The following is a 13,974-nucleotide window of genomic DNA, read 5'->3' on the forward strand; positions in this document are numbered from 1 at the left end:
CCAGGCAGAATCTTGTCAGTGCTTGGACTAACCCTGGATGGTGTGTCACAAGAAACTTTGTAGCCTTAATGCTTTACAATACATATGGGAGCACCCTTTGACAGAAGAGTGCGAAACAAGTGCAACTGCCAAACTTCAGTGCTGCAGTTGGGTATGGATGGTGTTAATCCCCCTGAGGCTCCCAGTTTAAGTGCCTGAGTTTGTAGCGAACAGTATGGGGCGTGAGTCATTGATTAGCTTCGTACAGGTTTATCTCCTGTGAGTCAGTGATGATAAAGAAGCTGAGTTAATATTTACCTATTGTATTTACTAAAATCATATACCCTTTAATGGCAAATGATCCATGAAATGGATTGTAAAGGAGCCAAGAGGGATTGTTCTTTTTGCTAGTACAGCTGCAGCAGAACGAAGGCCTCTTAGGCCGGAGGGCCCAATAAAGGGAAGAGTTATTAATCCCAGTGTGTCGCCACAGGGAGAATAGTTATAACTTGTGTGCCTGCAATAGCAATGATTCGGTGATAGCGGATCAACATATTCACAGGCTTCCTGTCAGTCTGAATTTCTTTCTGAAAACCTACTGTGTTTTCCTTCTGAAAACCCCAGTGTTGTCACACTTGAATATAAAAACTTCATTTAAATGCAAATATCCCTCCCCTGTCAGTAGTCCTAAAATCATTTCAGGGGATTGGAGCATCCAGGGATTTCTGAGGAGTGCAGCCAGCACTCTCTGCAGAGAAGCCAAAAGCAGCAGCTCTGATTAGTGACTGGCAGGAGCTCTGTTCCCTGAGAAATGGCAAAGGAGTGGCCAAAATGACAGAGGAGGCAAGTGGAGGTAAGAAAATGGTTAGGGTGCAGACCAAAGGGTCAGGTTTTCCTGTTTCTTTGAGTAGCAAGAGGTATGCTCTTGTTTTTCTCAGGGGAGGATCCCGGATGATTGATGTTACTTTCGCAGCTGAATGGAGCAGAAGGAGAAGGTTCAATGGATTGTCTGTTTTATTCTGTCTGTCCCTTGGACATGTAGTTTTAACTAGTTTATGTTTAACTAGTTTGACTTTAACTAGCTTATTTAACTACAGTTTATGTTGTTCATTTTCCTCCCAGGCCCATATATGCTAGCTGGGACTTGCAGTGGGAAGTCATACTTTAGCTCATCACTCCTGCCCACCGTGGCATGCCCTTGAACCATCCCACATGTAGAAGAGAAAGGGGAGGGAGTTGCGGTCATCGGACTCACCAGGTCTTTGTCAGGTAAGGACTGCTCCAGCCTGAATGGTATCTTTGGGAGGCAGTTCATATATGGTTCCTGCTGCTTTTGCATTGCCCACTTGGAATAAAGGGATTTTGTTTTAGGTTCAGGAATCAGACCTCTGGTTTTCTGTTCCTTTTTCTCCTCTCATACCAGTGTGAATGAAAGAGATGCCTTGATTTCCTGGGTGGAAGTGGGAAGGGAAGAGGACTGCTATTAAAAAGATGGGCTCTATCTCTGCAGAGTTCTGCACTTGACTTTACCACGGGACTGGATTTGGGAAAATGAATAGAGTTCAGCCTTTCCTCTCTATCCTCAGCTAAACTCTTCTTTTCTGTGTCAATGTCAGTGGGGTACTGACCTCTATGCTTTCTCTCCTGGGCTTCACAGTCCTTCCGCACATCAGCCATTAATACTGTTCTGTGGCCTGAAAGAGGAGGCTGCATTAACCGAAAACTGACCATGAGAATCTGCTGAATCTGAGTGTTACTGTTGTAACAGTATGGGATATGTATGGGATTAAATATCATCCTAATATCTACTATGTCATAATCTCATAGTCTGGGTTATCTGCTAGATGTTCTGCTGTTTGACATCGTAATTGTTTGGATGGAGAAGAGTGGAGAAGGAGCTGTGATAAAAAGGAAAAGCGGCAGAAATCGACTACTTCCATCACTGGTGCCGTAAAGTCTGTCAGCTCTGTATGCCAGCCAAAATGGCAGGGCTTCAAGAACAGACTTTACCTTCCAATAGTGCCCTGCCTCAAGTTGGCTGACAATGGAATTAATGGGGCACGGACAGTGGGAAAGGGGTAACATGAACTCATGTTTCATGTACTGTACAATGCTCTAACCCGCTAGTGCAGGATTTTCTTAAGAGCAATGGCAGCAGCAAATCTTCTTCTGGCAGATATTTGCACCTGCACCTCTGAAAGCCACTTACTGAACAACTCATAAACCTGTAGGGGGAACAGCTGAAAAGAATCAGCTTTAGAATACTTAGCTCTGCACCTGCCAGAAAATTTGGTAAAGCAGTGCACAAGACACAGTCCTGGAGGCCTGGCTTATTGTCAGCCAACCAGATAAAAGGGCATGCGCCCTTGCCAGTGAGTCGGTGGACGGACTGGGGTCGAGGAATTGTAGCAGGGGTGAAATCTAAGTCCACTTGAAGCCATATGTGTGCTCACTTAGTACTGGGAATCATTCTGGCATTAGTGTATTCCAAAAGGGCTGTGTGGTAATTGAAGGTGTCAAAGCACGTCATGCATGTTTGTCTGATTTGCTGGGACTGAGTGAGAGGCTTCCTCTGTGACAGAGATGGTTTCCCAATAGCTTGGATAAAGTGGAGCAGCATTAGGTCAGCTTGTGCCTTCAAAGGTCAGCTTGTGCCTTCAAAGCAGGTAAATCTCCAAAGGAGGCCCTAAAATTACTGACATCAAACATCTATGGCAGGAAATCTAAGCAGTGTCCTACAGTAGAATATGCATCAGCTCATGACTGAGCCCTCTGGATTTTTGATGGGTATGTTCTAGGATACTAAAACCTTGATAACTGCAACCTACCCCATTGAAGCAGTGCAATTTAAGAACTGAAGGAATGAGTGGTGGTTTTCGTTTTGGTGGGTCTTGGGCACTACTGGCTAATGCTGTTTGGAAAAACAAAGGTTCTGCATGTATCAAGAACAAATTAACCTCCCATGCCTGACTGGTACAATCAATTACATTTGTGTGGTGGAGGTGAGAAGTTTGCAGTGTGCGGACTGATGCAGCTCCTGGTCTGTTGAAGCAGTAAATCTCTGGCCTTTTTTGTAAGGTAGTTTGAATTCACTTGTTAAAGGCCATTTCCCTCCTGCCAAAAGTTTTTGCTCTAAATAAACCATACATTATGCCTGACCTTACACTATTTTTTGCTCCAACACTTAGAAGTAGCCATCAAGCCAGCAGAGGCAACAAACACTTTTCCTTGAGCTGGGGAACTGCCCTGGTGTGCAAACCAGATGAAAGCTTTGAATGAGGGCAGTGATTGCTTGTTACTAATAAAATGCTATGAAAAAGAAAAACAATTCTTGCCAAGGAAAAGGCAAGATGGTAGGGGGAAAAAATCTTTGTAAGGAAGGAGAAAAGAAAAGGACAGCTCTCTGTCCCCACATAAAGCAGGAGAAAACTAGATACTTGTTTCTGAAAGGTTGCTCGGTGCTAAGCATGAATCACTGAAAGAAAAATGAATGAAGCTCCACCTTTCAGGGACCATGCCATCAATGTTTTGTTCTCATGCCAAATTCCTGGACTATAAAAATCTGCCTATAAGTCAAGAAAAAAACACTTCCCTGGAAGAATTTTCAAGTTACCACTTCATGGCAAGATGGAAATAAAAAAGAGGAGGTCATTTTGGATCTTCTGCCTAATTTGGAGTTGTTGCAAGGGCAAAGAACCAGTTCAGATAGGTAAGAAAAAAATCTAATTCTCAGATTATTTACTCACATATTGGTCTTGACAACTAGAGTTGTCAAATGAAAATATATAACATGTTCATATAAGAACTATAGGCATGACAGATACTGTTTAACAGTATACATAAGCATCCTTTACTTAAGCCATTTAAGTATTTTAGTGTTTTTCTTTGCACTACTAGGTAATTTAACAACTATTTTATTTCCTGAGTGGGTAATCTTGAAGAATAGGCTTTCTAGATCCTTTGTAACACATTTAGCTTATCTTCTTTACAGGAGAAATATGTCAGCATAATGCCAGCTAGGCTTGATTGGCAGTATGAAATTAGGAGTACTCACTTTTTTGGTGTTCTGCTATACTGTTTGTTACCTGGGTTGGTTTTGAGTGTCTTACACCTTTCCCAGTCATTCAATACACAAACAATTGCTGAGGTGTTTATTGCTATCTTGGTAATTCTAGAAACTCTCCTTACAAGAATAAGCCAAGTTTTCTCATTTCCCATCACTACGGTATAGAAACGTGCTAAATTACCATACTTTACTTTAGTGCTGCAAACAACTACGGCAAATTACAATCCCTTCAAAAAGCTGTTTCTGTAAGGACTTGGCACTGTAGTTCATGTTGCGTATTTCCAACATTAAGACTGGAATTTTTCAATGCTCCCCCACTGGTTCTTAGATACGAATATCTCATAACATTTTAGAGTTCACTGAGTATATGAATGATTTTGATTTGATCTGTGATGGACCTTGCTAGGTTGATGTTCCTAAACGCGCCATATCAACAACAGAAAGAAATTTGCTCGTTTCTTCTTGCCATTCTTTCACCTGGGCCCAGAAGAGATGCTAAAAGCATAATATAGCAAGCACGTATTTAATGCAAGGTGTAGGTTTCTTTGCTTCATATTGGCTTTGTGCAATCAGTGGTATGAAAACTACTTGCTGAAGTGCTGTCTTATATGCAGTTAAAGTATCTCCAATACCTTAGGCAGTAAGTGCAACGCAGAGCTCCAAGGCATGTGTTTTGGCTGAGATGAAAACTAAGTAGCTCTGAGCTGACTGCTGAAGCTAATGGCAGGCTCAGCTGCTGAGATCAGCAGCTGCCATTTTGCTGAAAAGTCATGTTGTTTATGATGTCTCCTGGAGGAGAGTCGATAGAAGATTTCAAACCAAATTCTTGCCTGTTTTAAGGGATAGGATTTCAAAGGCAGAAATAAGATGTAGGCAGCCAGGATGGGATTCCCCAGGAGGAACTTCTCCTTCCCACTTTAGACATCTACAGCGTAGAAGTATTTCTTCATGTAAGTTGGCACACCTCGGCACCCTTTATAGACACACAGTCTTGGAGCACGGTTCATTTTCCTAAGTAGATATGTAAGACAGGGCAGCTGAACCCCTTCTGTTTTTCGCTGTTGACTTCAAAGGAGCCTGGGCTGATCTGCTCGGATTGGAGCTGTCTCTGACGTGGACTTCTAAAATTAGATGAGATTAATTTCCTCCCTGATGTGTTCTGGGGGTGGTATTTTTGCCTTTGAAAATGTCTCCCTTAACATTTTTCAACAGAGATCTCAATTGCAAACCAGCACTTCTAGAGTGACTCATTAACCTGCTCACTCCGACTCTTTCTTCAGTCCAGGTCTCCACTGTCAGCAGGAGTGAATGTGCCACCTGGGGCAATTTTCACTTTCATACATTTGACCATGTTAAGTTCACTTTCCCTGGAACCTGCACGTATGTCTTTGCTTCGCACTGCAATGACAGCTACCAGGACTTTAACGTCCAAATCAGGCGCAGTGACAAGAATAGCCTCTTGATCTACTTCACTGTCACCATTGACGGAGTAATCTTGGAGGTGAAAGAAACAGGCATCACAGTGAATGGGAACCAGTGAGTAAAGACTGTACTTCTGTTTTCTTGTGCTGCTGTTTTATTGTTACATATTAGCTACAGGAGGTCTGTCTAGAAAGGGGTCCTATCCTGCAGAGGGACAAATGGGTGTATGAGAGATGCTCACTTTGAACAGAGTCCAGCCCACAGTGGCGGAGAAAGCAAGAAGCATGTAGATGCCCAGGAATCACAGCAACACCTTAGCAAAAGGCAATATAATGGAACTCTAACAAAATGTAAGGTGTAGGTTTCCTTAATGCTATTTTTATTTGGGTAGGGTGTTCTGGGGGAGTGTCTCTTTTCTGAGGGGAGGAGATAAGATCAACATTTATTCATAGAAGATTTTGATTTTGCAGAAACTTAAACTTTTTTTTTCTCAAAATATTATTTCTGTGGTACTAAGCTTACTGTTGCCATTCAGGAAGAGATGATCCTTTTGGTAAAGGTTTTCTGTTTCTGGATAGGCAAGTCTAGAAATTGCACTTCTTCACAGATCACAGCTTGCCATGGTTTATGAAATCTTATACATAACTACAAAGGACAGAAGTTTCAGAAGTCAAAATCCACACCTTTAATTCCAACCTGAAATGAACCAGAAAGCAAACTACAGATAGAAGGGCAAAAATACTCTGTGAGGAAATGGATAGTCAAGTGCAGCAGTAGCTGCGTTTGGTGTAATTTTAAGGATGACCTTCATGAGAGGTTCAGTGATTTGCTCCCAGCATGTAGGTATCAAGAGCTCAGGCAAGCTTTGACTCTGGGAAGAACCCTCACAACTTTGGTGAGAAAATTGCAAGCATTATGGACTGTCTTTTCTTGATAGTCTTCCAGAAAAATCACTTGGTTGTAATTATAGTAGCAAAACACAGATGTGTCCTAAATCAAAGGAGCAATACATCTACTATCTTCTCCACTGATTTTCTAGAGCGCCTACCCCTCTCCTGATGTAGGACAGGGAAAGCGCACAGAAAGATGGGAAAGGTTGAGAACCTCAATTAATTACCTTAATTAAACTGAGGTTGGCTGTTTAAGCCCTTGGTGAGATAAAAAAGTGATCTAGGTCTGCATGACATCAGTACATGGGTAGCCAGAACAGATCAAAATTCCTCTGCGACTCCCAAGCACCAAAGAAAAGCCTGGAGAGATGGTGAGAACCTGTGGTATCCTCATGTGGGGAACAATTTCCCAGTAGTGCGATCTCACTCCTCATATCCTTATGGGTTAGGTCCTCAGTTCATGTAAACCAGCATACCTGTATCGGTATCAGTAGAGCATCTAATGTAGTATTGACACGCTTGTGACGAAAATACATTGTCTTGTGGATTAAGGTTAGTAAAAGGTCACTATGGAAAAGGTTACCATACCTAAACTTAATGCACTGTGTGGATCAAGCCTGACCTTGAAAGGCATGTCCCTATGGCTTATTTGGTTCCTTTTGACTTGTCTTTTTTTCCCATATATCTGAAAGGATTTGATCAGTCTCTCTCTCTTTTTTTTTTTTCCCCAATGTAGTTTGTTTTGTTTCCTCCAATTTCCAGGATCCCCATGCCCTTCAGCTTGAAGAGCATCCTGATTGAAGACACCTGTGCTTACTTCCAAGTCACTTCCAAGCTGGGCCTGACACTCAAGTGGAACTGGGCTGACACTCTCCTAGTATGAACAGCCAGTTAGTTGTTTTTCTCTTGGTGAACCTCATCAGTGGTGGAAAGCAGAGCTGCACACAAGCACCATGTTTATTGGAGTTTGGGGCGGGGGGGTATCACTGTATCCGTAAGGTGATGAGGACATACCACACTGGTTTGTTTCCCAAACAATACCGCACAATTGTTTCATGAGGCAGGTGAGTGCAATCGCAATACCTAGGTCTCCCCAAGCAATTTTACCTGACAAAAGATGCCTCTGTCAATGCCTGGATGCCTGGAGGTAACATCCCTGTAATTACCTGCTTCCTGCATTGAGCACTGGCAGAAGCATAGCTAGTCCCCCCAGCTCTGACTTGTTAGTTACACTTTGTCCTGATGCACATCTTGTGTGAGGAAACTAATTTAATATGCATGGTCAGTTCAGTCCGTGGCCTCTCTCATTCCAAAACTGCATATTGCCATGGGGGAGTTCCCCTCTGTACATCTACCCGCAATGTACCCTTTGCTGCGGCACTCTGTTTACATCTCTGGGAATTAACAGTAATTCTCCACAATCGGAACTGGTAAGATTTCCAAAACCTAAATAAATGAGAGTTGTATGTCGTGTTTTGCAGTACAGAGAGCCAGAGAGACAGTAGAAAGGGAACAGAGAGAAAAAAAAATTGGAAGCTTTGTGTAGATAGAAGGCCAGAAAGAATATAAGGCCTATAGCAAGCTTCTACAATCAAGTAACGCTTCTGATTTAATCCAGTGTTTACTTCCCTCTCCTCCATGATAATTAATACCTGAAGTATTACAGGCACCACCTGTAGAGTGGACACGATTTTAGAGTGGCACACGCATAGGAAAAGGACCACCTTTTACAGATGGACCTGAGTAAGTTCTGTACTGCCCCCAAGCATGCATGAGTGATGAGGTGCATTAGTTCAGTCTAGTAAACCTGGCTCTTTATTGCACAGAGTATGGGAGAACAAGTAATGCTGGGCAGGCCCACCCCTAGAAATACAATATAATACAATTCCATTTAGCCAATGAAATAGAAAAAGCATTAGGTGCTGCTAAGAGTTGACCAGAAGCTGTTTCTTCACAGCATCCAGCATCACAGCACAGTTGAGTATCTGTCCTTCTGCCCAGAGCAAAGCTGTGGTACACTGCATGAGGAAGGAAGCAGGTGTGTACTGGAAGATACTGATACAAGGTTTAGTCCAGTATTCAGCATGCCGCAGTTAGCCATTTAGTAGGTAGGAATAACAATTGTTAGAGAATTATCTTCCCGCATAAATTCAGCCTTTCTGCTGGTCAATTTTATGGCAGATTTATAACTGAGAAGGAAACTGCTAGAAAGGGATAGAAAGCATTTCTACTACTGTGCTTTTTTACAGTGAATAATCATGTACTGTCAATGGGGAAAAAGACTTTAAACTCTGGGTTTCCTCTTTGCTTTTGTTTCTTAGTTGGACCTGGAAGAAACATATAAAGAGAAAATATGTGGTCTGTGTGGGAACTATGATGGCAGTAAGAAGAATGATTTGATTTTGGACGGTAGGCCATGATTACAGCATGTTACCTATAGGACAGGACTGTATTAATAATGTGACATATAACCTGACATCCATTTTCTCTAGTAGGGTTTCAGGTTTCCTGAAAGATGTTCTGAAATACATGAAGATTTCTATATAACAGAGATGCCTCTTAAGTGCTTCTGGGATGATTTGGGATCCTCTGCCATTTGCAAATTTGCAAGAGTCTCTCAAACCTCTTTGACCCAAGTTAATTGCAAGGCTGTCATGCAGTGCCATTGCCAGGTTTCCCACTGATTGTGGTGTCAAATGAAGCATGAGTGGATTTGTTCTCCTTCCATTTTCATCATTTTACAGTTGGGTAGCAAGTGTGCTTCTGTAATGAAATGGCTTTAGGAGGGCTTTTGTTTCCAGAAAAGTTAGTGAGACAGCAGCTGAAAACAAGGCTTTTGTGGAAATTGTTCTCTCAGGCCTGCAACCAGTTAAGAGACGGAGCCAGTGTAGGAGAACAGACCTGATCAGAAATCTCTCTATTAAACTCCTTTTTTAAAATGGCAGAAAAATGGCAACTCATGGATGCTCTTCATAAAAATGTATAAATTTCAAAAAAGCCTTTTATCAGAAAGATTTCTTAGATCTGGACTCAAGTTTTTGGAAGTGCTTTGGGAAAATGTACTCTTCTAGCTAGTGTAGTGATTGCATGCAGGTATTGTGCATATGTCCTCCTTCTGTCCCTTCCCATCTTCTCTAGCCAGTGAAAAGCAGTAAATTACCACACAATTAGAAACATAGGCACCTAAGGCTATTCTCTAGTTTATGATAGTAGAAAACAACTAAACTGTGTGACTGTTACGCATGCAAGCACAGAACTCTGTAGATCAGATACACCTGTAGAGAACCAAAAGTTCTGAAACTGATGTGCTGCAATAGAAAAGTGAAGAGTCCCATGTGATTATTTTGTGTATGCCACCAGCAGTCCAGACACGAGCGCCAGATTTCTGATTCTAGCTTGGTACAAGTTAGATCAGGCTGTCATCCTCTATATTATGGATGTTGTGATTAGATCTGGGCATTTTGGTGAAGAACACATTGCCTTATAGCACAAAGATTAAATGCATATTCACAAACCATTAACTGATCTAAAGGACTGCTGTGGATCTGACAGTTACTCAGATGCATCTGGGGATTTTGCAGGGTATAAAATGCACCCAAGGCAGTTTGGGAACTTTCACAAAGTAGAGGATCCATCAGAAAAGTGTCCTGATGTGAGTCCAGATGACCACACTGGAAGAGATCCTAGGAAGGAAGATGATAGATGCAGTAAATATGTAAGTATGTGGGTCCAAGACGTATAAACCCTCCCGACCTACAGTCCTGGAGAGATTGTGTCGAAAGAAGTGTTATGTGCAGAGCATGCAGTGAACTGAGTTTATCTGGAGTCCAGCCATGTCTCAGAGAAAAAAAAAGTTGATTTTATAGCTGAAAGAATGTGCTACTGTAGTGTTAAAGAAATGCATAATGGGAAAATACACAAGTGAATGACAGCTTCCAGTCCAAGAAAAAGAACCTCATGACAGCAGGTTAGACTGGATGACATCCTGAGGTCCCTTCCAACCTGAATTATTCTATGACGATGGACTTGTCATCAGAAATTGGGATGAACTTCATATAAACCTGAATGTTGGTAGAATGTTTGTTATTGCTTTTCTTTTCCTTCTTTTTTTTAACAGAAAAAAAAATGTAAAAAACTTCTGTCCCGCTTTGGAAACTGCCCCAAAGTGGTTGCTTTTGATGACTATGTAGCCACCTGTGCTGAAGATATGTGCCACTGTGTGGTTAATTCTTCTCACTCTGATTTGGTTTCCAGCTGCATATGCAGCACTTTAAACCAGTACTCTCGAGACTGTGTCCTCAGGAAGGGAGACCCTGGGGAATGGAGAACCAAAGAGCTTTGCTGTAAGTAGCTAGTGCTCTAGAGATTTTTTTTCAGGTTAGCCATATATGGCCAAATCCTGATCCCAGCAGAGCTGAGCTAGGAGCCCTGTTACTACAGTGAATCAAGCAATAAGAGCACTTTGGCAGAAACATTGTTAATAGGAAAGCTTCTATAAATTCAGCTTGATTTTGCTCCTTAAATTTGAAGTAAAATAATATGAAATCATGTTTCCAAACAGTACTGTTTTCTCCAAAGATGAAGTAACAGTGACCATAAGAAGTTCTTTTAGTGATTAAAAGAACACGACAAGTCTGGGTAGAAAGTTTCGCAACCAGGATATGGAGGAAAGGAGGAAGAAGGAGTTGGGTAGTGATGTAATGATTCTAGAGCACTTATAAATGCATCATTAACATATCCCATCTTGGATATACCATCCCATTTGGTCTTGCAGATCAGGAATGCCCAAACAATATGGAGTATATGGAATGTGGAAACTCTTGTGCCGACACATGTGCTGACCCAGAGAGGAGCAAGATTTGCAAAGCTCGGTGTACAGATGGCTGCTTCTGTCCCCCTGGTAAGGAAGTTCCCTTCTTCTAATGGGCCTACACATCAAGAGACGAACAGGGAGATTGTTCCCTTTCAGTTAGCAGCAAATTTTTTTTTAAAATCATTTTACACTAAAGACAATGAATAAACTGTTTCTTCTACTTTAATTAGCAACTCTCTTCTTGGTAGAACCAGATCTCTATAGATTCAAGATCCTGACACTGGGGTAAGGGAGGGAAAGGACAGATGTCTAAGGAGAGGACAGAAAAAAATGGTACAGGTGTAGTGGAAAAAGAAAAGGAGAGGTGGTCTGTAGGTAGTAAGAACACAGGTGAGGATGTCTTGTGAGTTGCTTCCATGTTACAAGTCTAGATGAATGTCCAGCCTATTGGATGCTAGACCTTGTTGTCGCAAGGAGAGACCTGGTGTGTCATTTTCCTTAAAACCTACTCTACACGTTCTTAGAAATGCTGAAGTACTCCTGTTTTTTTTTTTTCCTTACTCTGTTCTTCCTTCATGGTATTCCCAGACTCACCTAAGAAATATTAACTAGCCAATGTGTCTGAACAGGAACTATCCTTGATGACCTCAGTGGCAAAAAATGCATCCCCAGAGACAGCTGCCCATGTATGTTTCAAGGCAAAGTCTACTCATCTGGAGGGACTTACTCCACCCCTTGCCAAAACTGGTACTGTTGTAAACTTGTCTGCACTAACAAGGGAGAGGCATTTATTACAGAACATTGATGAGTTGCGTTCTGTTGTTTGCTCTTTTTGTTTTTTTTCTATTCCTAACATTTGTCTTAACTAATAATGGCACTAATGCAAAACTTGGGGTCTGAATTCCAGCAGCTTCAGGAAAATTTAGAGACAGGCCTCTACCTCACATAGTTATGATCCTCACTTGGAATCACCAGCAAAGACTGAGCCCAAGATTTCAGAATGCAGAAAAATGAGACTCTTCGCTGGTTAGCTCGGAGGCATTAGCCACTAAAGTGGGGCAAAGAGTCATACTGTGTTAATGAGTTACGTTTCCAACCACCTCTAGATCTATAAAAGGCTGTTTCAAGGCCTGGATCTCAAAAGTCCCGATCCTTGAGAACGATTTGATTTGGAGCAAAACCTGTAGCTTGAACCCATCTCTACTCTGCACTAGTGAAAGGTGATAAGACCTCAGGTATATTATTTTCAAAACAGTTTTATTTTTTACTCTGATATCCATTTAGAGAATGAACAGTCATATGTGTTATTTATGCTCCTGTGACACGGTATAGTTTCCTTGACTTTAGTTCTCACATTTACTATAGGGAGCAAAGAAGTACGCTGTGGTACATGTTGCGGCAGAGCAGATGTTCTGCAACCCCTCTTGGATCAAATATTCTGTGCATTGTCATCTGCAGTTTTGAGAAACTGGACCCAAAGGGCTCTGGGTGGTTCCTATCTACTCACACCTTCACTTACTGCTCACAAAGTCTGAGCTAACATGGCCGTGCTGTTTTCCGCTTGTGTGCATGTGTCTGAGAATTATAACTGCTCATTAACAGAGGTCCTCCACAGAAACTTGCTTAAAAGTTGTGTTAGTGGTGTAAAATGTGAGACCCTGCTTAAGGAGGCTCTTTTGTTCTTTAACAAAATAAACAATTTAGGCCCAGGAAAACATTTCTTGCTTGAACAACCCAGTGTCTCTTTGAAGGAGCTAGTATTCAAACTTTTATACTGTAAGGGCATAATGTAAAGCCTTCCTCCCACTAGGATTTAAAAAAGTAGATGAATAACAAGCTAATAAGACAAAGAAAGATTGGCTCATCTGTGCAGATTCAGATATAGATGTTATCTCTTCCTTTGCTCCTTTAAAGCTATGTTTATTCTAACTACTCCTTTTTGGGGGTTTGTACAGTACTTGCACTGGAGGCCACTGGAACTGTGTCTCTCTGCCCTGTTCTGGAAGTTGCAATATAGATGGAGGATTCCACGTAACAACATTTGATAATAAGAGGTTCAATTTTCATGGCAATTGCCATTACGTCTTAGCTAAGGTATGAACAATCTTCCATTTCACTCCTAGATCTATAGCATAGCAAGAGGCATTAAACGGAGCTGGAGCTTTATATGACTTCATTTGATCAAATGGCCCCAATCCAGCAAAGCACTTCAACACATTCTCCATCTTAAATGCCATAAATTCTCCCACTTGCAGTAGATTGCAAGTCAATTACTCTGTGCTTAGCATCAGCATTTTGCAGCTTCAGCATAGTTTTACATCTTTTTAAATGGATTTATTTTCTTACTGGATTTATTAGTGTAGATCTAAGGATTTCTCCTGAAGCTTTCTTCATGTATGACTGTCAAAAGGAAGTGGATGATCTAATTCCTTCAAAAAGATTGAATTCCATGTGAGTGTCTGCAAATACACTGTCTACACAGGTTGATAGCAAGGAAACAGTACAGAGGAAAAGCAGTGAATGTGATTGATTTTGGCAATGAAAGGTAGCAAGCAGTCTGCCGTTACAGATTAAATGCCCCAGTTCTTTCAAGGATCCATTTTAGCCTTTTAGAGACACATTTTTTTCCTTCTAGCTCACTTCCTGTAATATGCTAAAACTGTCTGCACATTTGTTTTCTCTCCCCTTTTCAGAACGCTGATGACACATTTGTGGTGATTGGAGAGATCGTCCAGTGTGGGACATCAAAGACAATGACTTGCTTAAAGAACGTATTAGTCACACTGGGAAGAACGGTAAGTAAT

General features: G+C 41.6%; 1 protein-coding gene across 1 annotated transcript in view; it reads left to right on the forward strand.

Moving 5' to 3' along the window:
- The first annotated feature begins 3,606 nt into the window (after positions 1-3,606).
- The window catches only part of LOC104143774 (mucin-5B), a 43,308-nt gene continuing 32,940 nt past the window's right edge, over positions 3,607-13,974 (forward strand). The window contains exons 1-10 of the mRNA XM_009674469.2: positions 3,607-3,688; positions 5,326-5,581; positions 7,120-7,234; positions 8,679-8,766; positions 9,939-10,072; positions 10,475-10,700; positions 11,132-11,257; positions 11,800-11,917; positions 13,126-13,264; positions 13,864-13,965. Coding sequence (XP_009672764.2) covers positions 3,607-3,688; positions 5,326-5,581; positions 7,120-7,234; positions 8,679-8,766; positions 9,939-10,072; positions 10,475-10,700; positions 11,132-11,257; positions 11,800-11,917; positions 13,126-13,264; positions 13,864-13,965 — 1,386 coding nt within the window. The remainder of the gene's footprint in view (positions 3,689-5,325; positions 5,582-7,119; positions 7,235-8,678; positions 8,767-9,938; positions 10,073-10,474; positions 10,701-11,131; positions 11,258-11,799; positions 11,918-13,125; positions 13,265-13,863; positions 13,966-13,974) is intronic.

This window comes from Struthio camelus, chromosome 5 (genome assembly GCF_040807025.1).
Source record: "Struthio camelus isolate bStrCam1 chromosome 5, bStrCam1.hap1, whole genome shotgun sequence".
Taxonomy (NCBI): Eukaryota; Metazoa; Chordata; class Aves; order Struthioniformes; family Struthionidae; genus Struthio; species Struthio camelus.